This window comes from Curcuma longa, chromosome 15 (genome assembly GCF_044706935.1).
Source record: "Curcuma longa cultivar G26 ecotype Majalengka, Jawa Barat chromosome 15, ITB_CL_G26_1.1, whole genome shotgun sequence".
NCBI classification, from domain to species: Eukaryota; Viridiplantae; Streptophyta; class Magnoliopsida; order Zingiberales; family Zingiberaceae; genus Curcuma; species Curcuma longa.
In genome coordinates this window covers 486482-513162 of record NC_133875.1, presented here as the reverse complement: position 1 = coordinate 513162, position 26681 = coordinate 486482, and the positions used below count along the sequence as shown (strand labels likewise).

The following is a 26681-nucleotide window of genomic DNA, read 5'->3' as shown; positions in this document are numbered from 1 at the left end:
AAGATAGATAAAAATAAAGAGCTTTTAATTTTTTAATTTTTATGTCCTAAAATATTATATTTTTGGTTTAAGCTATATTTGAATTTTGTAATTAATTTTATTTAATTTTATAAATATGAAAATTTTAAAAACTAAATATATGAAAGTTGATTTGAACTCGAATTAATTAAATTTAAAAAAATTTAGTTTCAATTTTTTAATAAAATTACATTAAAAATTGAAAATAGAGATTTGTTTTTAAAAATATTATTCATGAGTTCACAATCCTAATATAATATTTCATTAAAATGAATTAAAAATTATGGAAAAAATAAATGATATCTCTTAAAATTTAATCGAACCCTAGTTATTTATTGAAATTCAAATCGATGTTGAGAAATTGAGAAGACATAAAGGAGGACAAGAAGGTAGACATATAAACTTTATCATATTTAAAATTTTGTATTTTAAATTATTAGATTTTTTTGTAGATAATTAAATGCGGGGTTCCGAGGAAGGATCTATTGTATGTAGTATTACCCTATTTTGCAAGAGGTTGTTTTTGAGATCCGAATTCGTGACCTTTAGGTAACATGACAACAACTTTACCGTAGCCTATGTAAAATTTTTATAGATAATTACTTAAGTTAAATCAAACTAATGTTTTGAGATTAATAGTTGACTGGAAGGTAGTTTAGGGTTAAATAGAGCAAATCATGTAGATATAGATATGATGATTAAAATCAAGTTCAAGCTGAACTATAGTTAGATTTGTTTTGACCTATTTAAAATTAAACCAAATCTATATATAGAAAAATCTGATTCAATCATTTTAAATTACTTTTAGTTATATCTATATCATACTATGGATTATATAATTATTTAATCAAGTTAATTTGTATGTTTTTTTTGCTTCTCTCAATCTTGTGGTTGTGACCTACCCTAGTTTCCCATCGCTCGAGTAGATGCACTACTCTCAACTTGCAGCGATCGTGCGACCCTTCGTTAGTGGCTGCCATGCTCGTTGCTCACAATAACCATCCCTTCTATCTTCCCTTTCTCTAGTTGTTTGCCTCTGGTAATTTCTTCCCCTTCTCGTTTTTTCTCCTTTGGTCTTTCTATTTTATTTCTCTCCCTCTAAGCTTCCACTCGATGCTAAGTGTTTTGCATTTGCTTCGATTCAGTGTTGAGTGTTTCATGTGCTAGTCAATAATTAGAATGGTGAATTCTACTCATGTTGATCAGCATGGCTCAATACTTTAAACGTTGATAGAAACTCTTTCAAGTTATAGAGTGTCAATTCTCCAAGGGTTATAATTGATTTGAGACTTTGTGCGAGATCAACTAATTGTAAAACTTATGGAAAATATGGTTTGCATATATGCATCTTGACTTCATAAACAGGAAGGATTGATTTAGGCATGGATAGGACAAAAATATGCAAACTAGATTTATTATGTATTCTCTCTAAACTAGCGAATTCACTTTCAATCATTGTCTTTTATTATTAATTGTAGGGATCACGGTTTAAAATATTGAGCCATGAGAAAAGTTTCGATGTTTGGTATCGCGCTGACAGTCTAATGTATGGTGCTAGTTATGAATTAGAGGTGGAAGGGAAGGAGTTAAAGAAGGAAAAGAGGAAGATATGATAACTGTAAAATAATAATACAATGGATTTCTCTTATTCTATTACAAGATATAAGCCCCTACTTATACATGAATATAGAGACTTATTCTAGGAGAATTATTCTAAAAAAGAAAAACAGAATATTTATCCTTAACAGAATATTTATCCCTAATAGAATATTTATTCTTAAATATTCTAACACTTCCACTCCCCCTCAAGCAGGAGGATATAAATCATATGTATCCAACTTGTTACATATGTAGTCAATTCGAGAATGTCCTTTGTCTTCATACAAAATACCCTTTCCTGGAGCACCTCTGATATATCGGATAATGCTTGTTACAACATCCCAATGTTCCTTGCATGGAGAGTTGACTTACTACACTTATTGTAAGTGAGATATCCGGACGAGTAACAATAACGTAGCATAGTCTCCCTACTAATCGTCTGTATCGTTCAGGATCTGAAAGAGGCTCCCCCTAATTTGGCATGAGCTTGACATTCGGAGAGCTGGAACTTGCTAGCTTGTTGCCGTTACTGGAAGAGGGCAGCGGAGAAGAGAAGCGGCTGATGTTGCTGCTTCTGTTGAGAAGAGAGGAGACGCGGACGAGCATAAGAAGATGGTGCGATCCTTATGTCGAGACCCTAGCCGCGTGATGAAGACATGCTGCTCAGAAGTGAGCGACCACGGGAAGAGTGGCGTCTCGAGGAAGAAACAGGAGCGCGCAACCACGGGAAGAGTGGCGTCGCGAGGAAGCAACAAGAGCGCGCGACCACGGGAAGAGTGGTGTCGCGAGGAAGACGTGTTGCTCGTTTCGTCGAGGAAGACACGCGACGAGGAAGCCGCTGTGATTGCTGCGTCGCGACGAGGAAAACGCGCGACGAGGAAGGCGGCGGAGGAGACATGCTGCTCGTCGCGTTGAGGAAAACGCACGATGAGGAAGCCGCTGCGATTGCTGCATCGCGACGAGGATAACGCGCGACGAGGAAGGCGGTGGCGGAGACCTGCTGCTCGTCGCGTCGAGGAAGATGCGCGTCGAGGAAGACGCGCGTCGAGGAAGCCGCTGCGATTGCTACGTCGCGATGAGGAAAACATGCGACGAGGAAAGACGGCGAACAAAAACACACGCAAGGAAAACGCGTGGCGAATAGAGAAAGAAGGAAGCCACTTGTGATTGATGCATTGCGACGAGGAAAACGCGCGACGAAAAAAGACGACGAACAGAAACACACGCGAGGAAAATGCGTGGCGAACAGAGAGAGAAGGAAGCTGCTGAGATTATTGCGTCGCGACGAGGAAAACACGCGACGAGGAAAAACGGCAAATAGAAACGCACGCGAGGAAAACGCGTGGTGAACAGAGAGAGAGAAGAAGAGGATTGGTTTGGGCGGATAACCCTAAACCTAAAGAGGGAGGAAAACCCAAACCTAAACACGAGTACACGCGAGGAAAACGCGTAGCGAACAAGGAGGGAGAGAAGGAAGAGGATTGGTTTGGTAGGATAACTCTAAACCTAGCCTTGGCTCTGATACCATGTAAAATAATAATACAATGAATTTCTCTTATTCTATTACAAGATATAAGCCCCTATTTATATATGAATATAGAGACCTATTCTAGGAGAATTATTCTAAAAAAGAAAAACAGAATATTTATCCTTAACAGAATATTTATTCTTAAATATTCTAACAATTCCTAAATATTCTAACAATTCCTAAATATTCTAACAATAACTATATGCTTAAATTCGGACTTTTTGTTCCATTTGTAATGATACAATTTTAATAGAAAAGCTAAAAATATAAGATGATCTCAATTCATTTGTATCATATCATGCCAACCATAGTTTAAAATCTCATATCGTACTGGGCACTATGGGGGAAATTTATTATTCTGACAGTTGACCTACATAGCACAACACCCTCGTGCGAGGCCTCGCGGCCGTGCAAGACTTGCCGAGGCCTCTTGCAAGCCATGTGGCCACGCGCAAGACCACCGGTTCAATTTTTTCTTTCAATTTATTTTTAGAATTGTTAATTCGTTTTCTTTTTAATTCTTTCTCCTTCCTCTTTTTATATATTTTTTATTCTTTTTATCCTTAACACACTTAAACACATGAGATTTTTTTTATTTCTTTCCTCCTTAAAATAGTATCAAAATTTTATTGACATGACACACTATGATATTGGAAATGTATGGCTCTAGTTATAAATCGAAATTTCGATACGGCTCGAAGTTTTAAACCATGATGCCAACGATTGTCAAATGTTGGCATGACACGGTATTCATTGACATGATGAACATTAAACAAGACATTGTCTATATCTCGTAATATTTTCGATGGTGTCGCCCGACAAGGTTCTGAGTGTGGACATGGTATAAATGACGCTTACAATGATTGCATATGCTGAAACTTTATGCTTCAACTATGCCACCCAAGATAACACAAGATCTCAAGTGTGTTTTGTGTCTGCACAAAATGATATCATAATTGTACTATTCTAATTGAAACCCAAACTTTGATAGAGTATGAAACTTTATGCAATATCCCTATCATGTACCTATACCAAATTTGGTTCTAGTGGTGTAAGTCCAAGTATAATTCATAATAGATTGATTTATATTGATGGATATATGGAGTAATTAATTTCAATTCTAGATGTTAGAGGAGTAATCTAATTTTGATATTAGAAAACTATATATTTTACGAGCATGCGACCACTAACATTCTCTATTGCTGCACTACCTTCTTCTGGTATGGGCAAATTGCAATTAATATTTGAGTTGCTTGTATATTTTGTAATTTATTGCTCCAAAATTTTAATTCAAATGACATCCCAAGTGTGGAGTTTTAAAAATAATCTTTTGTTATTACAAAATAGATTTATGTATTTTTTATTTATTATGCACTTCTGATGCAATGATGCTTTTGTAATTTTTATCACATGTGAGACCGTACTATTGTCAAACTGATAATTGTATGTTCCATGCTATTCATCTTATTGTCGTTAGAGGAATTAGGTTGATATGATTAATGTAGTGACTTTAATCTGATAACCCTCTTAGGTTAAGGTTGTCATAGCTTACCACATGGCTACTCGTCAAACCTACATCTGTGCTTGTGCACTACCTATGAGCCACTGTGATCTCTTTGTTATTGATTATCCTACACCCACATCCATTGCTTGGGACTTGAATGAGATTAAATGAGTGTAATCTTGTCTGACTCCTTTCCCTCTTGGAAATCATATCCTTCTTTCTCAACTTGATCTCTCAATGCCTATTAGCTTGTTCTCGACCTCCCAAGCATGGAGTTTTTAAAACATTTTTTTGTTATTACAAAATAAATTTATTTTTTATTTCTTATGCACTTTCCGCACAACCATGCTTTTGTAATTTTGTTACATATGAGTCTTGTCTTTGGTGCTACTATTGTCAAACTAAAACTTCTATCTTCGATGCTATTCATCTTATTGTTGTTAGAGGCATAGGTGATATGATTATTAATGTAGTGACTTAGTCCTATATGAATATTTTAATATGAAGATGTAATCATTTTTTCAGTACATATACATTACAGTACTTTTCTTTCACTAAACTTGTGGGGTTTCCTCCTTGGTGTAATGAGCCTTCCTGATGCACCTTCCCTTCCATTGTCACTTCCATCGTGATGCCCTTACTCCCCTTGTCCATGCTAATCACATCTGTGAGTCTCTCTATTTGGGAGAGACTGTTCATCCATTGTGGATACATGGAATCAGTTAGATATGATTCAAATCTATGAAAAATATGAATCAGAGTTTGAAGAAGAGGAAGAGGACATTGACCCACAACAAATGGAGGATTTATTCAATCACATAGTTTGGGCTCCTAGAATATGGCACCCTGGGACTAATCTATTTGATTGTATTGAAAGGCCCACTGAATTGGGATTTCCCTATCCGGTCAGATCATTTTGGGCATCAAGGTTGCCGCCTCCATGTGGATGCTAAATCCAACACTACCTTCTTTTTTGATTCTGCATGACGAGCAATTTTGAGCAATTCCACATCTAGATCAGTCTCTTTCATGTTTCTGAGGAAGTAGAAGTGTAGCCTCCTTTGCACTCACCTTTTAGGTCATGTTCCTGAGTGGAAGTAGAAGTGTAGCCTCCTTTGTACTCTCCTTCTTTTAGGCCATGTCGTGAGGAGTGTGTGTTCTCTTTCTTCTTTCAACATATCCTGTTTGATGTGAATAGAGAAAATCTCTTATTTTCATCTCGCTACTTCGTGTAATGGGTCGAGCTTGATATCCATCTCCAATGAAGTCTTCATGCAGAGAAAATATTATGCTCTCAGTTTTCTACTTGCAGAAAAGAGTCGCTGCTGTGCTCTCCATCCTTCCTCCAGGCTCATTTTGTCTGTTGCGTGCTGCTATATACACACTCAAGGACATTGATGTGCTGGCTTAAGCATTTGTTTTTCTCTTTATCCTCATCTTTTTTGATGTCCTGGCTTAAGGTCAAAGACAGTGCTGACTGTGTACTAATCTAAGGTTGTAGTTTTGCATCCTCCCATCTATTATTTCTAGAGTTTTGGTTAATTTTGTTTTCATTTTCCTGATGATGCCTTAGTCTATGTTTTTCCTGTTAGAATTTTTCTGGTTTATGCTAGAGATAGTCTAGTTGTTGTATTAGGATAATAGAGTTGTTAGCATACTACTTTAGTCCCACAATGGTATTTTAAGTTAGGGTTTCTAGATTCAATCTTATAATATATACATAATTACCTTACAACTTTACAATTCAGTATTCCTCTTTCCCAACAACCTTACAATTTGTGGAAAAGTTAATTTTTTGGTTGACACAGAGGTGATGATTGATTATAATTTGACTTTTTTGCTTGACTTCATATAGGTGCTGTTCTCCACTGAGACTTTTGCAATGGGAGTTAATGCTCCAGCTCGAACAGTAAGCTATCTATTTTCTTTTGTTTGGTTTTTAACAATGTTCAACTTTTGTTTGTTGTTTGAACATTATTGTTTGAGAGATTGGTTGGCTTTTTTGCTTCTGGATGCTGTGCAAAAATTTGATATGTTTGAAATTGGTATACATTTCTTAATTGGGTTTGGAAATATTATGACTAATTCTTGTGAATTTTCCAGGGGGCAGATTATAATTTATTGTCGCATGATCAACCTTTCTTGCAGGAATCTCATTAATAATTGTTTGATTAATATCTTCTCTTTGCTAGAAAAAGCAACAACTATAAATCCATTGCACAATTGTATTCTAGAAAGTTACAAGCTGAAAAACACCCATCTCAATTTGAAGATCCACTAATTCAATACTAGTTTGCACCTACAAGTATATGAACAAAACTTTTGATTTTACACAATTCAAAGCATACCACACAGATCATAGAAGAAAAATGCTTACCACACAATTAAATCACAGCAAGTATGAAATTTAATCAACTCCCAAAACCATTCTAACCAATTCCAGCAAGACCCTGCCAAAAAGGGTGCCAAATTACACTATCATAAGCAACAAAATCAAACAAAAGCCTTAAGAACTGGACAAGATTTATCCTATAATGACTTACCAGATCAACAACCAATTTGGCCAGGGGTGCTGGAATTTCTTATGGACTTCGCTCTTAGTTGATGACACCATTATCAAATTAACATTCGTATGATAAATCATTTTGATGAATTATCAATAATAAGGTTGAGCATAAGAACATCAAAAAATAATTCTACTTTGTTTAAGATAGCTTTGTTTGAGATAGCTTTGATATCTAAAAGTATGCAAAATATTCTAATATTTCGTTTAATAACATAATAGAATCGATAAAGTTAATGCTGATTCATAATAAAAATATTTAAGTTCATATCCTACCTTTAAGGCAATATATATTGTTTATTTCATTTGATAAGAATTGAAAATGAAATGAGCAATAGAAAAATTCTTCTTCAAATGTTTCTACAAAGAAAAATTATTGTTGTCAAATAGAAAACAATTTAGGCATGAAAATAACTTTAGACTCTATTAATTTCATTCTATGTATCAATCTGACAAGATTTGTTCTCCTCAATCCTTCTTACCCGTCGAGTTCACATTGGCTATCACCAACTATGTCTTTCTATCGAAGATATTTTTCCTATGTTATTCTTTATTTCGAGATTTCACTTTATTTAACCATCAAACTCTTATCATATAATATAAATTTCATTATTATTTTTTTCTTTTGTAATAGATTCAATTCAATTTTTACTATATTTAGTTTGATTTAATTTTTTACTTGGTTAGATCTAGGTTTAGTTGATCTGATTTACTTCTAATGATTTCTTTCTTATTTTTTAAATAATATAAAATAAGATTAATATCATATCATATTGAGTTGAGCTGGATCATCACAGTTTGTTAACTTCCAGTTCATATGATGAGAATCATATTGTTTTATATGTGAATCATATTGTTTAATAGCATATAGTTCTGACAACTATGGTTAGCAGTTGCAGGGAGGCCTCCGCGCTTTGAGTGAATACGTCTACTCAGGGTTTAAAATCTCGTGCCGAGCCGGTCGAAACGGGCGAAATTTTTCGTTCCGCCCGCCGACCGGCATCGGCACGGCCCGGCACCCGCCATCCCAGCTGCCAGAGTCGCGCGACTCCGGCGGCCTCGTCGGAGGGGTCGCGCGACCACGTCGGCATCGCCGGAGGGGTCGCGCGACACCTCCGGCACGGCGGCGGGGTCGCGATCTCGCCCGCGCGTGCCGAGATCGGGGAAAAGTTGGGGCCGGCGACGCCGCCGGAGGCTCCGCCCAGGGCCGGCGACGCCGCCGGAGGCTCCGCCCGGGGCCGGCGACGCCGCCGGAGGCGCCGCCCAGGGCCGGCGACGCCGACGGAGCCCCGCGACACTCCACGCAGCCGCCCGCGCGTCGCGATCTCTTTTTTTTTTTTTTAACTTAGGTATTAATAGGATTTTGATAATCAATTCCTAGCTATAGTTCAAAATTATAATGTGGGGTAATTTAAATAGGCTTTATTAAATCCTATAAAATTATCAAAAAATTTATTTTTTATTTTTAAATATTTATATTAAATTTTTAATTTTAATTAATATATTTTATATTTTAAAAATACCGAAACTATACCGGCACGGTACGATACGGTACCGAAACTGTATCGTTCCGGTCCGGGACCGAAACTCCGGCACGGCTCGATATTTTAAACCTTGCGTCTACTCTTTGTTCATGGCTATTAAGATGAGTCAATATTAATACAGATTGCCGAAGTTGTATTGACATCGACAGAGGCTGATCTGATAGCTTCCCAAAACTCAGTTATCAAACATATATCATTAGTGATGTTTTAAAAGAAACATAAGATTCGAAGGACTTACTTAGATATGACTTAAATCCTATAAGAAAATAGTTGAAACAATTGAAAATTGGCCAGCCTGTGATAAGTTTACCTTATCATTGCCGGTCCCAAGCCCGGATAAAGGAGGAGGGTTGCGTTAGGTTGCCAGCCAGCGTAAAACTAAGGCAAACACTTATGAATGGATCCAATATACAATTGTGTTAATGCTAGGATGTTCCCCGGAAGGAACGCGTTGCAGGGTCCGACTGTAACGTCTCGGCAAGGACCGCTACATCTCCATGAGAACTTGGGTGTAGTGTTAAATGAGCAAAAGTTCTCACACCATAGGTTGGGTAAGAATAAAGATTATAGGAAAATTAATAGTCTAAGATTTGGAACATGGAATATAGGAACCCTTACTGGTAAAACAATGGAGATAGTAGATACGATGATTAGGAGAAGAATTAATATTTTGTGTGTACAAGAGACAAAATGGGTAGGCGAAAAGGCAAAGTTGATAGAGAACTCGGGTTTCAAGTTATGGTACACAGGAAAGAGTAAAACAAGAAATGGAGTTGGTGTTATTGTAGATAGTTCGTTAAAGGATGAAGTTGTAGGAGTAAATAGAAAGGGGGATCGAATTATAGCTCTCAAAATAGTAGTGGAGAAAGACATTATGAATGTAATTAGTGTATATGCACCTCAAGCAGGATTAGATGAAAATACCAAATCAAGGTTTTGGGATGACCTAGATGAAGTATTACAAAATATTCCATCAAATGAAATGATTTTAATAGGAGGTGATCTAAATGGACATGTTGGAGTGAAAAATGAGGAATATGAGAGGGTGCATGGGGATTATGGGTTTGGAACAAGAAATGAGGAAGGTAAAGCTATATTGGATTTTGCGACAGCATATGACCTTATACTAGCTAATACATTTTTTAAGAAAAGAGAAGAACACTTGATCACATTTAAAAGCGGGAATAATAAATCGCAAATTGACTTTCTTATGGTTAGGAAGAGGGATAGAAAGATTTGTAAAGATTGTAAGGTTATTCCTGGAGAAAGTTTAACTACCCAACATCGGTTAGTAGTATTGGATATACGTCTTAAGCATAATATCCATAAAAAGAAAATATACACTACTCCTAGAATTAAGTGGTGGAAGTTGAAGGATGAGAAACAGAACATATTTAAGGAGAAGGTAGAAGGACAAGTATTAGGTGAAATAGACGGTGACCCTACTACGACATGGGATAAGATGATATCAAAGTTGAAAATAATAGCCAAGAGTATACTCGGCGAGTCAAAGGGGCATGTACCACCAGGTAAAGAATCTTGGTGGTGGAATGAGAAAGTACAAGAAAAAGTGAAGGAAAAACGAATAGCCTATAAGAAATTATATATTTGCAAGAATGAGGAAAATTTAAAAAAATATACATTAGCTAAGAAAGAGGCTAAAAAAGCAGTGAATGAAGCTAAAAATACAACTTTTGAGCAGTTATATCGAAAATTAGATACAAAAGAAGGAGAAAAAGACATTTATAAAATAGCTAAAGTGAGAGAGAGGAAGACAAAAGATGTTAGCCAAATAAGATGTATTAAAGATGAATGCAATAGGGTATTAGTAAATGATGGAGAAATAAAAGAGCGGTGGAAGAGGTATTTTCATCAACTTTTTAATGAAGGTGTAGGTGATCAGCTTAATTTAGGTAATTTAAGCAGGTCAAATGAGTATAGAAATTTAAATTTTTACCGTAGAATTCAAATTTCAGAAGTAGAACAAGCTTTAAATGGAATGAAAAATGGAAAAACCGTTGGACCAGATGATATTCCGATAGAGGTATGGAAGTGCCTAGGGAAACAAGGTATTGAATGGCTTACAAAATTATTTAACATGATATTGAAATCAAAGAAAATGCCGGATCAATGGAGAGTAAGTACTTTAATTCCCTTATATAAGAATAAGGGAGACGTACAAAATTGTGCAAATTATAGGGGCATTAAATTAATGAGTCATACTATGAAACTTTGGGAAAAAGTAATAGAAAAACGATTAAGGAAAGAGACTATGGTCACTGAAAATCAATTTGGGTTTATGCCTGGTAGGTCGACAACAGAAGCTATACATCTTCTCAGGCAACTAATTGAAAAGTATCGGGAGCAAAAGCAAGATCTACATATGGTATTTGTTGATTTAGAAAAAGCTTATGATAGAGTTCCAAGGAAAATTATATGGAGAATTCTAGAAAAGAGAGGTGTTAGTGTAGTATATATTGACCTAATTAAGGATATGTATGAGGAAGTAACAACTAGAGTGAAGACTTCAGGCGGATTGACTGAAGCATTTCCAATAAAAATAGGGTTGCATCAAGGGTCAGCTCTAAGTCCTTATCTTTTTACACTAATCCTAGATGAACTTACTGGACACATTCAAGATACCGTACCGTGGTGTATGTTATTTGCAGATGATATTGTATTGGTAGATGAGACACGTGAGGGAGTAAATGCTAAATTAGAATCTTGGCGAGAAACACTAGAAGAGAAAGGTTTTAGGCTTAGTAGAGTAAAGACAGAATATATGAAATTTAAATTTAGCAATATTGAACGTAATGAGACAAGTATTAAACTAGGAGATGATGAGTTGTCTGGAACTGAGAGTTTTAAATATTTAGGATCATTTTTACAAGCTGATGGAGGGATAGAGAGAGATGTCTTACATAGAATACAAACAGGATGGTTGAAGTGGAGGAGGGCATCAGGTGTTTTATGTGATCGTAAAGTGCCTCTAAAACTTAAAGGAAAGTTTTATAAAACGGCAGTTAGACCTGCCATGTTATATGGCGCTGAATGTTGGGCTATGACTCGAGCACATGAGCAAAAGATGAGAGTTGCGGAGATGAGGATGTTAAGATGGATGTGTGGACATACGAAGATTGACAGAATAAGAAATGAGAGCATTAGAGAGAAAGTGGGAGTTGCATCTATTGAGGAAAAACTTCGTGAGACACGTTTAAGGTGGTACGGACATGTACTTAGACGACCGACAAATGCTCCAGTTAGGCGGTGTGAAAATATGACAAATACGCACATTAAACGAGGACGTGGTAGACCAAAAAAGACTTGGTTAGCAACAATAAAACAAGATAAAATTTATTTAAATTTAGATGATGATATAATAGGAGATAGAGCTCAATGGCGTAGAAGGATCCATATAGCCGACCCCACTTAGTGGGATAAGGCTTGGTTGTTGTTGTTGTTGTTGTTCTTACAATTGTAGGCTTCGATCTTATGATCCAAACCTATGGGCTTCTTCCCATTCCTAGGTTGGATACCAGAGATCACGATGAAAAAAAGTTCAATTGAAGAAGAGAATCACTCAATCTAAGCTCACTGCTCTTCGATCTTATGATCCAAACCTATGGGCGTCTTCCCATTCCTAGGTAGGATACCAGAGATCATGATGAAAAAGCTGAATTGAAGAAGAGAATCACTCGATCTAAGCTCACTGCTCCAAATGGAAAGGAGAAATAGTTGCTAATCTGCTCCATGCAAAAGAGAAGAAGGCTCCTCCCTCTGCTTGATTTTGGTTAAATAACAGAAAGACAAAGACGTTGCACGTATGGAAGAGAAGTCATTGTCAGATCCCACACACTGCTGTAGGTCATGAGAAAGGTGGCCCAATCTACAGAGAGCTCCACTGGATCTTAGCTCATAAATATGGTCAAGGAGAACCCACTGCTTAATCATGAACAAGGGGGAGGGAGAGCTCCCCTCATCAATTACTAGCCTCAAATAGAGGTGAAGTGATAGCTCACAAAGAGATGGGAGGATTCTCAACTGATCTCAGTAGAGAGGAAGAAACTCATGATTAAAATTAGTCAGGATTAAGGCGCCGAGATCAAGATGGGGATGGGGATTAGGATGAATCATGATCATGAGGAAAACGTGGGCGACTTGCAAGATCTAATAAGAGAACCTATCCTAGAAATTGAACCATTGAACCAATGCTACTTAACCAAATTGGTTCAATACTGCATCAAACATAAAACATCCAATTCATGCCATATTTGAACCTAAGACAAGCCTAACTTAGTCCATTTAGATATAGCCTCAAAGCAGCAAACAAGCCCCAAACTAAACCACAATCACATCAAAATCAGCCTTAATATGACAATTGAACCTCAAACACAACCTTTTAACACTAAATTGTGACTATAAATAGTTATTATCACATAACCATTAATTATTATCTTTTCATATAACACCATTGAAAATCTGGTTAATCCTTCATGGGATCTATCAAGGATGCTCCACGCTTATTAGTTCCATATGGGCAAGTTTGGTTGTCTATTATATGATTAGATTTCTTTTTTAATAGCTTGAGCTTTTTGCATAAGTAGTTAACAATCACTTGTGTTTTATACAGTAGTTTTTTTACTAGAGTTCCTTTAATAAATTATAGGATATTGCTTCTTGATGATGCTTCTTGGATTTTTATATGAAGCGGCTCATAATTCGAATTGTAAATGATATATCTGGTTGGGTAATTATGATATAGATGAGTTTCTCACAAGTCTTTGATAAGGGGATCAATATTCAAAATCATCATCTTTTGGCCATATATTATGATTTTGCATTATTGGAATTACTATAAAATTTCATCCAATTTATATTGACTTCTTACAACTAGACCATTGCATATCTTCTTTGAGATAAAAATATTCCATGAGAGCTATAGGTGACTTCCACTGCAAGAAAGTAACATGAACTTCTTAGGTCTATAAAAAAAAATTGTTTTGTGGTAATTTCTTATTTCTACAATGCTTTGCATACCATTTCTTACTAAAAGAATATCAACATAAATTACCAGAGTTACAATAATAGACAAGACAATATGTTGTATAATACATGAATGATCAACTTAAACTCTAAAGCCAACATTAGGTACTCCTTGTTACATCAATGAGCTTTATTTGAGGCTTGATACCTTTTTTAGTATATATATTTTAGTTTCTTCTGAAGCATCCTATAGGTTGTTCTATATAAACGAAGATTGCCATGTAAAAATTCATTTTGAACATCAATGGGAATTTTGGTTTACTACTAAATAAAAAAGTATATGAACTGAATTAAGTGGAGCAATAGTGAGTATTTCTAGATATAGATCTATGTGTATCGTCTGACAATTAATCTTCCATTATCGATTTGACCATTAGGCAAGTATTAAGGTAAAGGTGGTATGCTAGAAACACGAGCAAGCTAGATATTGGTTCTATGCTAGTGAGATGAGGAACAAATTACCATATCTTCGAATAGAAATAGCAAAAATCCAGTGTTCTAAATGGCGGCTGAGGCGATCGCCTAAATGACCTCTAGGCGGGAGGTGGACCTCAATCGCACCGCATTTGTGAAAGGCGATGATTAAGATGATGGTCAAAGTCAACGTAGGTTAAAAAACTTTTGCAGTGCCTCCTTCCGCTTTAAATAGCCGCCGTTGCCATCGTTGTTGTTGCCCGCCGCCGTCGCAATGAAAAACCTAACAATTTCAACATTTCAGATTCGAATGTGTGGTGCGATGTGCCCGGACGCATCGCAGGCCTGTCGTCGGGCTTAGGCGACGCTTCACTGGGATCAGATGACGCGTTTGGGCCTGTCGCTGGGCTCGAGTGACACGCTTGAGCTCGCGTGATGGGTCTAGGTTTGTCGTAGGGCCTAGGTGATGGGTTCGGACTCGTCGCCGAGCTCACGCAACGCGTCTGGACGCGTCGCTTGGGTTTGGCGATGCGTTTGAAGCCGAAATGCCCAAGCCGAAACGTCGAGAAACACGATTTTTTTTTGAACTTGGGATTTATTCAAAATTTTAGATTAATAATTTTAATCAACTCCTAGCTATGATTGAGATAATTTAAATATACTTAATTAAAATCTAATAAAATTATCTTATTAATATAATATATATATATATATATATATATATATATATATATATATATATATATATATATATATATATAATTCAATCGCCTAGGCGGTCAAGGTAGTAGGTGGTCACTGATCGTCTCGTCACCTACTATCGCCATTTACAACACTGTAGAAATCTCATCTATAACACAATTTGAGTGGGGGTCTCCAAGCTTTTTGGTGTGAAGGTTGGACTCAAATTTTTGAAGAGTCAAAATTGGCTTTAGGATCTATGGCTCATCACATTCACCTTTTCTTAGAGCAATAAGTATGCTAATATTTGATTGAAACGGATTTGATGTCAAAGGAATTCTGTTGGTGGAGGCTGTGAATGCTATATGATATCTCCTTATTACAATGATACATTTGTAATGGAGGAGTGGTGGATAGTGGCTAGGTGAATGTAGTTGATGATGGAAATAGTAGTTTCAGTAGATAATAGAGACCTTGTGAAATATTGTGTATCTTAAGAATGTCTGAGAGACACACATGGCATAAGAACGTCATGACATTGGATCATGACATGTAGATTTTTTGGATGCGAGAGTATCCAAGAAGGCTATTATGGATGGCTTTTAAATTGTTGTATTCAAGTTCAAAAATATGAACAAAGATTAAACACCTAAAAACCCATGTTAATTAAGAAAAACAATTTGATTAGGAGAAAAATGTGTATTAGTGCATGCTAAATTATATAGAATGAGGTTAGATTCACATCTTCCTAATATTGTTTTAGTGCATGATATGAAATATTATAGTATGCACAATTGATTCTTTAGCTTAGAAATATTATTCTGTGATTTTTATCTATAGACATTTGGTTTGAAGTATGATGTCTCATAAAACACAAAAACTAGGTAAAAGTTGATTCTATATGTTCAAGGGCATTATAGTAATGTTTTAGTAGAAGTTGAATTTTGCATTTTATTTCATTAATAATAAAAATGAATATATTGAAGACCTTAAAATTATTAATTTTTTGTAAGCACACACATGTTATATATGCACGATCATCAACAATGGTTAAAAAGTAGAGAAATCCACCATAAATAGATATGGACACGACCACGTGTTAAAGTGAACTAGCTGGAAGAGTGAAGAGATGTACATGAGTACTGAGGATCTTGATAACATTGATGCATAAATAATGATGCACACAGATTATTAACGTGTGCCACTTTAGAATGTGGTTAGCAAAGGTGGAATATTGATAAATATTTTAAATGTAGCATAAAGATTATTGGGCCAACAATGCTATTCGCATAGTAGACTCCATCACATTTGTGACCTCCACCAATTGTTCTTCATCCACATACCGTGAATAAAAAGTTACAACACTTTGAAGATATGAGAATGCTAATGTATTGTATGTTGATGGGAAACTTTAGAACATAACGAAATTTATCTAGTAATAATGAGGAGCTACATTAAATTTTTTATCCTTTAATATGGATATGAGAATCCTCAGTAATCGAAACATCTGTTAATTTTGAAAGATAAAGAACAGATAAGAATTCATCATTACTTGTTATATGTGAAGATGCATCTAAATCAAGAGCCATGGGGTTTTGGAATGTACTATGAAAGTGGTACCAAAAGTGGATCCCGTTGTAGCAAACTATAATGAATGGAAGGTGTTTTATAGTAATGATAAAATTTGTTCAAATTTTAAAAGACAACTGTTTGAAACCTCTAGCTATAGCCATTTAGTGACTTTTGCATTGAATGATCCCAAAACAGATCGCTAGTAATTAAATGCGAGTATCTGAATTAGAGCATAAAGAGATGTTTGTTGACATTCCAACCTTTTTCTTTCAGGGCCCTTCCAAAAGAGAATCTAATACCTTTCGTTCATGAATATTTGAATAAGATAAATAATCCTTCATGTATATTTTTTCTTCAGAGCAAAATAATTAGAATTAGGTTTAGTCAACTGATACCTAAGATTTACTGTTTCAACACATATTTGACACACAAGGTGACAGAAAAATTACCCCATGGAATTGGAGACATGAGGAATCCATGAGATTCCTTGTCGTGCCCTCAAATTCTTATTGTTCGGTCATGTGGAGGAGGAAAGATGAATTTAATACTATAACTCAATGTTAATTGTTGCATTAGGCATATACCGACAATCAATTGAAAGATGAGGTAGGTGTACAAGACAAGGAAAGAGACAGAGATATTATCGACTTAATCGAGCAAGAAGGTGAGATTGGAGTAGGAATCATGTAAGAAATTCACCTCTTCTCTTGATATTGCAAGGGAGGGAGGGAAGTTAAACATTCCTTTTGCCAGGCATCTAGAACTCCGTAAGTGTCCGTGTTGAAGGGATATTCTTTCTCTTGTTGGGACAAGATCATGATATACTATGAAATATATTTGCATGAGTTGTAATGTTATACGGTTATATTAATTATATAACTATATGATTATTTCTTTATGTGATTATATCAACTATATGATTATTTCTTTCTTATGTTTAATTAGATTTATAAACAAATCTAATTTACTTTTCAATTAAATTATGTAATAATTAATTTATATTAATTAATAAATCAGATTTCTATTTATAAATACAATATATTGCATTATATTAAATTTTAATTGGTAATTATACTCAAATTAAACTAAATTTGAATAATAATTTGTATTAAGTCATATTTCAATGTATAAATATAATATATGAAATTAAATTAAAATCTAATCAGTATATTCAAGTTTGTGTCTGTTTAAAGAACATTTGCTTAAGAAGGAAAGTCAAAACTCCATGTGTGCACGTGCAATTAAAGACCATGTGTGCAAGTGCTTGTTTTATGGATGCACTACAATTAAAGACCATGCGTGTGCATGTGCTTGTTTTATGCTTTCTCTGCTCTATTACTTCTAATGGGCAAACATGCAAGTGTGTTAAATCACACATAACCTTCTGCATATTTATATATTAAATAAATTTTTTTATTAAACCATTTCAAATTTTGATATGGTAATTGTAAAATTAAATTAAATTTGAATATTAATTTATGTATCAAATCAAATATTAATGTAAAATTATCATCTACTAAATTAGATTAAACTTTAATTGGTAATTATATTCAAATTAAATTTGAATATTATTTTTAATTTATTAATATATTAAGATTGATTTTGATATATAAATATAATTTATTTTATTAAAATAAGTTTATTTAGTAATTATGAAGGGGAGTCTTGATGCGACGGTAAAGTTGCCGTCGTGTGACCTAGAGGTCATGGGTTTGAGTCTTGGAAATAGTCTTTTGCAAAGCAGGGTAAGACTGCATACAATACATCCTTCCTTGGGATCCGTATTGATGGGAGCTTCATGCACCGGGCAGAAATTGATTAGAATAATTTTATGTATTAATTTAAATCATATTATAATGTAAACAATGTATTAAATTAAAATTGATTAGAATATAAATTTTTACATGTATAATTATTTAGTGTATAAATTAATCTTGCTATTACCCTCCCTTTAGCAGCTTTTTTCATGAAATTTATTGGATTTCATACTACACTAGATTTACTTTATCTTGTTCATTGCAATAGCATTATTTGTTATTCATACTTTAAATTAAACCCCTAATGGTAATTGGCTTCTGGGATGTTGGTCAAGTATCTTATTGAAGTCTTATTTGACAGTGAGTAAGGTTACACAAATACAATCTAGGAGAGGATAAATGATGGTATATCTATTAGGAATTAGCATCAACAAACTCGATATAGGGTTCGTAGATCAATGAAGCTTATGATTATCGAGATATGTGAGAACCTAACTAGAATTGATTTAGATGGAGCTTCACTATTTTGTCAATTTTCTTATTATAGTTCTGATGCACCATAGTCTAATTCATCTTATAAAGTTATGCGACATGTGCCCTTGTATCCTGTGTTGTGCTTCTTCCCATTCTAGTGTTGCTAGTCGAAGTTCAATTCCAAATACTGAACTGAGACATATAGATAAATATGTGAAGAGATCAATTTTTGTACCATATCTTAGGAGAATTATTTATATTGGTCTTGAAAAACTATAATGTTAAATGCATGAGGATGCCGCGAGAATTGATGCTCTAATCAATGCAATACACTCCCAAATGTTAATGCATTTTCTTAAAATTGTTATAAACTAAAATCATATTGACACCGAATAATATGTTACTGAATAATTCTCTTGTTCTCTTGTCAAAGATTAAAACTGACATTACTTGACATTTCAAATACTAAGAGTAATTGTTGTGGTTGTTGGCACATAGAAGATAATGGCATAATGTTGCCTTGTGCAACATGTGAACTAAATGGTCATTTGAACTAATGCTAACGTTGATTTGGTAAATTATTGTTAAACGATAATGAACATAGAGGGTACGAAGTACTTATGCATCCATAACTTCATCTTCCATCTTTATGCCCTTGATCAATAGCTTGAGTTAACTTCAAATGTAGAGGATGAGGGAACATGTTGGATTAGCGCAAAAGGTTCACACCAAGCCGTTGATAGGAATGGCACACTAGATTTACAAGCAATTGTGTGTTGACTATGTAGGTGTACTCAGACATGAATTTTTCCATTTGAAATTCTTTATTTGACGCTTAAAGACTTTGAGATCTGTGGAAATTGGATGATACATAGCAAGTTCATCCCATTTGCAGTAGAGAAGAGTGAAATATTGCTACATTGAGCAACCATCTTGTTTTAAATCGAAAATAATTCAATATCTGATGTATGCACGAGACATCTAGCTGTGTGAGAATCTGCGGATGAGCATCCCATATTTTGTTGGAAATAGAGAGAAATATCATCGATAAAGCTATTGTTGATTTCACACTATTGACAAGGCAAGTAAAGATTGAAATATCCAACTTTACCATACCAAGTTGATTGTATCTTTCTTATCCAAAGGCGGAGATGTGAGATGGTTGTCTTTTCCATAAGAATCATAAATAACTTCAAAATGGACAAGCCTAGACGAGACAATTGGAACCAAGGAGAATTTCAAAATACTAATGGATTCAAGGTCATTGGAGAGAATACAACTAGGTAATACTAATTTGCTGTGATATTAATTTGGGAATACAACTCGTGATTTTGTGAACTACACAAAAATTAGCTGTTGGACTAGGTAATGCAAACTAAAGTACTAATGGATCAATATTGGTAGATACTAGATATTTTATCCCTATTCTATCAAACATACATAATCTTCAACTATTTATGTTGTCTAGATAATGCTTGCATGACACTTACAGTTCTTTACCCTAGATATATAATGCAAAGTCTATATAGAATCTCTCTTCCATTGAGCCTTCAAGGAACCTTTAGTTGAGTTGTGTAACTGTTTTTCGTTTTCCTGAATTGACTTGCTGCTTAACATTAGTAAGTTTTATGAACTTCATATTGAAAACTGCAAGTTATTTCTTCAATGATGTCCCAGTGGGGTTGATTTCAATGAGATCATCTTCTCTTTATTATGTTTGCCTATGCCCATTGTTTTCTTAAAAATTATTGACACTATAAGTGTAAGACTTTCTTTCCCTTGTTTTCTTAGTATCTATACTAAAAGCCTAAGATTTCTTCTTTTTGATTCAAAGTGAAAAATATAAAATTATTGTATTGCAGAGATGATTTTATTCATGTTCTCTTTCATAGGTTGTCTTTGATACCTTGAGAAAGTTTGATGGAAAGGATTTCAGGAAGTTGCTTCCTGGGGAATATATTCAAATGGCTGGCCGAGCTGGAAGGAGAGGGTTAGATAATATTGGTACAGTTGTTATTATGTGTCGTGATGAGATTCCTGAAGAAAGTGACTTGAAGCAAGTAATGGTTGGAAGACCAACTAGGCTTGAGTCTCAATTTCGATTGACATATACCATGATATTGCATCTTCTCCGTGTTGAAGAATTGAAGGTACCTTAGCATTTAGAAGCTCATATAATATTTGCATTCATAGAAAATGGATAAAAGTGACATTTTTGTAACATGTCAATCGTTCATAAATCACTATGCATGTTTTTAGTTATTGAAGTGATATTTTTGTTAGATTGACTTGAAGTTAAGAAACTTTAATTTTGCTTAAAGCTTAAGGAGATAACACATTCATTGATCCTTCCAATAATCAACATTCCTACTCTATGAAAGATTTTCAGTTCTGAATTTTTATTAGAGTATTTAGCAGTTAGGAAACCCAATGCACAAAAAAAGTTGTAGTAGAATTGAGAAAGATGATATGCGGAGTCAATTGAAAAGATAAAAAAAAAAAATCAAAAGTACTACTATCTAAGAGGGATTATGTGTAGCTATAATAGATAAAAAATACTAGAAAATATATGTTAGGGTGGTGTGAGCATTTTCAAAGACAAAAATAATTGATTAAGGTTTAAAATCTCATGTCGTGCCAACACTTAGCATACATTAGCATGCTTCTAAGCATGTGGATGCTGAGATGAATTTAAATAAATTTTGATCCATAATCCAAGTGGATTTTTTTTGCTAAATATAAGTATAAAAATTGAAAGTGTTGTCTGATTTTCCAGAAGTTGGCACCTTGAGCAGACTTCTCCTTGAAGTCAGCACCCTAGGCTGACTTCTCTTAGATGTCGACACCCTAGGCCGACTTTTCTAGAAGTCAACACCCTAACCCCACCCCTTTTGTAGACCAACTCCTTTAAATCAGCACCATAAACCGACTTCCTTGAAGTTGGCCTTGCAAATTGATTTCTCCGAAAAGTGTGGCTCGCCCACTGTTCAATATCATAGGTGGACCACCATCAAATCGGCATCATGGGCCAACTTTCCTCTCAGAAGCTGATCTCTCAAGTTGACCCTCAAAGGTCGGTTTGAGCAATGGGACATACTCCCACCCCATCTTTTAGAAACCCAATATGTAGATGGGCTATCACTCCTGGACCAAAGAGAGATTGTCTAAATGAATAAGCAACTGTTGAAGTAGGGAGAAAGGGTCCTAGAGAACTAGCTCTTGGAGGAACCAAACAAAATCCCTGTGGAAATCCTTATTATCCTCCAAAACCTGATATTGTTTTTGAGAAGATTGTTCCCTTATCCTCAACTATAAAAACCTATTATTTTCGACAGAGAAGAGGCGTGAGGAAAAACTATACTCTACGACATTATTGTTTCCACATCGACGAAGTGACAATTTTCTGCTGCATCAAATTGTTTCCACATAAACAATTGAAGTAGAAAGTTAGAGAAACAAACTGTGATAACATATTAAACATTACTCGAATTGTGCAAAGTGTTGGTATGATATGATAGCATCGCCTATTAGTTGGTTAGTTGGGTTTTGGTAATTTATTCAAGTGGTAAATTTCAACTGTGCCACCTGATACAAACTTTGAATGATGGTCGACAATCTTTCTTAGTGTACTCATGTCAATGTTTTTTTATTCTTTCAATATCATCGATTGGTTTCCACAACTGTCAAATTTAATTGTTTTCATGTTGTGAATCTGCGGCACCTTTATTGTTTGCCAGAATGATTACTAGATTTAGAGTCATTTATCTCACTTGATGATGACCCTTTTTCTTCAACCCCATGGAACCTTTCGAACCCACCAACTTGGTCGATATTGCCAATGAATTGAAGTCCTTACACTTCTTGAATTGCTGTGTTTATCCATGTGATAATTTTCACATTTAGAATGGGCATCTTTGCATCACATTTTTAAATGTAATTCCTAGTGTTTTAGGATAAAGAAGCTTTGGATCATCTGTATGATTCTAATCGACAAGTCTCTCTGTCCATAGGCCACAACCGTGCATTCTTATATTGCAGCTCTTGTTGAGCCGTAATGGTCATATCTGCAACCCTACAAGAAGCAAACAGGATGGTCATTCTTTGTTATGTTTCCGAAGCATTTAATATATTTGGATCAACTCTTGTTGCTTAAGTAACATAACCTTTTTTGAGCAACGAGGTAAATATTCTACGTAATAGTAGTAATAGTATTAAGTTTAGACTTTGCAGCTCTTGTTTCAATATTAATGAAAAATAATAGTCCCACCTTGATTGTATAATATTTTGTTCCATACCATATGTTTTCATCACTGCACAAGTACATGGTTGTAATCACTTGGAAGCATTATCTCATTTCAAAAACAAAGCTGTGTCTCATGTGCGACTGCAGCACTTAGGTTAGGTGCATGATCATGGTTTCAAGGACAGATGTAAGCATGTGTACTGTCATCTTCTACTTGAAAAGAGCTCCTGCTAGGTAATGATAACCAAACTCGTAGCTCAACAATCTCATTGTACAACACCATCATTGCCTCATTAGGTTGCTCAAAATATGTAAGTTCTTGTACAATGTTCTTAATAAGGTTCCACTCTCTTGGTTGTTTTATCACACCCATCATCCTATGTTTTTTTTTTGTACCTCATTGCCTGCAACTTTTTTCTGGATTTAATGTGTGTGTGTGGGGGGGGGGGGGGGGGGGGGGGGGGGGGGGGGGGGGGGGGGGGGGGGGGTACTATTCTCAAGGATGCCTCTAATTAACGTTGCTTTCCTTGAGCCATCTTGACTAACTCAAATTGGTTTGTAGTGTATTGTCCATTGTCTGACTTTGATAATCAGAAGTCTTGTTCTCAAACCAGATTCTTGGGGATATCATTTCTAATAGATCCAATGAAACATTTATGTGTCTATTGGTAAATGTCTACCTTGCCTTAAAGTAACCTTCATCAGTGAGGGTGCAGAGTGGCTTGCCAATGATCACTTACCAAATAAGAAAATCACAATGTTTTTTAGAATAGAATCCAGGATACTTTTGAGCCACACAAAAATAATCCTTTTTTTATGTTACTTAAATTTCATGCGAGCAAACCCTTGAGAGGCTTTTCTTGGACAAAATAATTTGGGTGACTTGTGCCCCTCACACAAAGTGGGTTGAGATAAATGATGTTTTCTTGATCTTCTCTGCTCATGTACTGTTCATTGTGAGGAAAGACGAGGGTGAAGAACAAAGCATACTTTTCCACTGCATGTTCGCTCTTGCTGTTCATGATCTCTACCACCATTATGGCAATTTTTTTCTATGCCAAGACTGTTAAAGTGGTGTGAGTTGTTTCAAGAACAATTTTGCCACTGGATATTGGAAACACATTTTGAGCTTTGAATGAATTATAACATTCCGAGGACACTGAATTTGATGAGAGCTCATCATTGCACCTAACTTATCACAATTGTGAACTGTCAAGTTCCTATAGGTATTTTCAAAAACTCTTAAAATGTCTTCCAAACTCATGGTCCGTAAAAAATGTGTACCTCAGCTTGTAAGGATGTAGAGTTACATACCTCCTGTATTCTTTGACTTCAACATGAAAAATGCCATCTTTTGTGTGAGATAATAAAATTGACATGCCATTATATCTTCTGAGTATTAAATTGGTGTTGCAGGTGGAGGACATGTTAAAAAGAAGCTTTGCAGAATTCCATGCACAAAAAAATTTGCCAGAGAAAGAGCAGCTTCTTTTGCAAAAGCTACGCCAATCTACTAAAAAGATTGAGTAAACTTCCTATTCTACCATTATTTTGAGTTAAATTGTCAGAAAATGCTACAGATTAAATATCTTTCTTATAAGAATGCTTGTACTATCCTATGCAACAATAATTTGAGTACCTTATAATACATTGGGTTGGCACAACAATTTATATCATTGTTCTTGTTGTTTATGACAGCAAATATGACCTCAAATCAAGCTTAATATCACATAAACACAAGTTTGGATAAGTATATCACAATCTGGCTAACTGTTTAACAAAATTATTGATATAGACATGAATGAAAAAAAACATGGTTGAATAAAATAAATACAAAGTGAGAAGTATTCTTGTTGAGGGTCTAATTGAAAATAGTTTGGGCTTAGTTATAAATTATGTTACTTAGATACAAATATCTAACATGGGTATCTATCTAATATTTCGACATGTGATTCTTTAAAATTGTAAACAATGGGACTCGTTGAAAAAGGTTCTAAATTTAAGATAGGAACACACTAGTTTTTAAATTAGTCTAATAAAGATATAATAATTCATTAACTTAATAATATAACCCAATTTATTTTACACATTTATAATATATCTATCTATCTATCTATAACTTAGTATTATTTGTCAAGCCTTAACTTATTATATACTATGAGTTATAATATTAGCCATTTACCCTAGGTTATATAACTTTTATTACTTATAATATCACCCTTAAGTTATGATACAACTTAACTTATATAGGTTTGAGTATACATTATATAATTAATTGTATAAGTAATATGATTTGTAGTACATATTAGGTAATTAATATTATAAGTTGGACATCTTATAGTAAAGTTATTAAAAGATGATATTAATTTTTTTTCTTTGCGTCCTTGTATAATTATAGTTATTAATTAGCTAATTAATCTCCTGGAATTCTTCAAGAATATCGGTTGTTGTTCCTTAATTCTCTTGAAATATCTCTATATATTTCCGCTTTTGTTCTTTTTGTTATGAGATTCGATAAGTTGCCTTTCTTTATTTTCTAGATGTATTATCATCATAAATTAGGATTCTATTGTAGAATAGGTGGGGCGCGCTAGAGGGGGGGGGGGGGTGAATAACGCGTTCGTCGTTCGTTCGTTCTATTTCAAAGACTAGCAGCGAAATTAGATAAACAAGCAGGGAAACACGGATTTACTTGGTTCCTAACCCCCCAGGGTTAGTACGTCCAAGGCCTATGCACGGGAAGACACCCATAATGGTCACCTTTCTGAACCTTCGTTCAGAGGCAAAGAAATCCGTCTACTCCAATCAAGAATATAAATTAAATACAGGATAATAAGAAAAAGAACAGCAAACTCCCGTGTAGCCGATCCGGAAGCCCTTGAGCGCTGCGCACTCCTCTTGGAACTTTCTCGGTTGCACGGGTTTGACTCCGTTCGCGTTCAGCAGCACCACAGGATGAAGAGTGAGGCGTAGAGAGGAGTGCTTGTGGTGCACGTTTAGCCTCCTTATATAGAGTCTTCCGGGCGCCTAGATAAGATCCGATCCGATATTTTCGGACTCTATTCAGGCTGATTCTTCTTAATCCGGGCGCTTGGACGTTCTAGGAGCGCCTGGACCGTTCGGGCGCCTAGATAACATCCGGGCGCCCGGATCCTGTCTACTCGGGTTTGACCTGAGTTGACCCCGGGCTTGGATCGACTATTTCTGTGTGTTCCTCTTATGCAAGATAAGTATATAAATACTCAAGCACCTTAAGCTTACTTGTAGTCCGTCTGACCTACCGGATTTACCTAAGCTTACCCTATAGGTCTAACCTACTGGCTTACTCGTGCCTAACTCTCCGTTATGACTAGTCACTTCCAAAGGTAGACTTTCCACCTGCTAAACATCCAATTTGGACTTTCCCTTGACTAACTTGTCACGTCCCGGGAGGCCGTCTGAGAAATTTCGGCAGTATCTCCCCTGTAACAATGACCTTTCCTAAATACATACAAAGATACAAAGCTACATGCGGCCGGAAATAGGACTACACGTCCAATAAACACACAGATGCAAGATAAGGCCTATACGGCCACACAACAACTATTATATGCATGAAATGCTAAATCTGCAACAACATATAGAAAAATCTACGTAGCATAATATCGTAAATCCGATAAAGCGAATAACCACAAATACAAATTCAACACAACTACAGTCCATGTCCACACCACAAGTCCCAAAATGGAATATAACTATAAC

The 26681-nt window shown here is 35.3% G+C and overlaps 1 protein-coding gene across 2 annotated transcripts in view; it reads left to right on the top strand.

Moving 5' to 3' along the window:
* The window catches only part of LOC141846457 (DExH-box ATP-dependent RNA helicase DExH11-like), a 41449-nt gene extending 16950 nt beyond the window's left edge, over positions 1–24499 (top strand). For both annotated transcript variants that reach the window (XM_074734506.1, XM_074734505.1), the window contains exons 15-17: positions 6505–6558; positions 20590–20847; positions 24357–24499. In XM_074734506.1, coding sequence (XP_074590607.1) covers positions 6505–6558; positions 20590–20847; positions 24357–24470 — 426 coding nt within the window. In that variant the 3' untranslated portion in view covers positions 24471–24499. The remainder of the gene's footprint in view (positions 1–6504; positions 6559–20589; positions 20848–24356) is intronic.
* The last annotated feature ends 2182 nt before the right edge of the window (positions 24500–26681 follow it).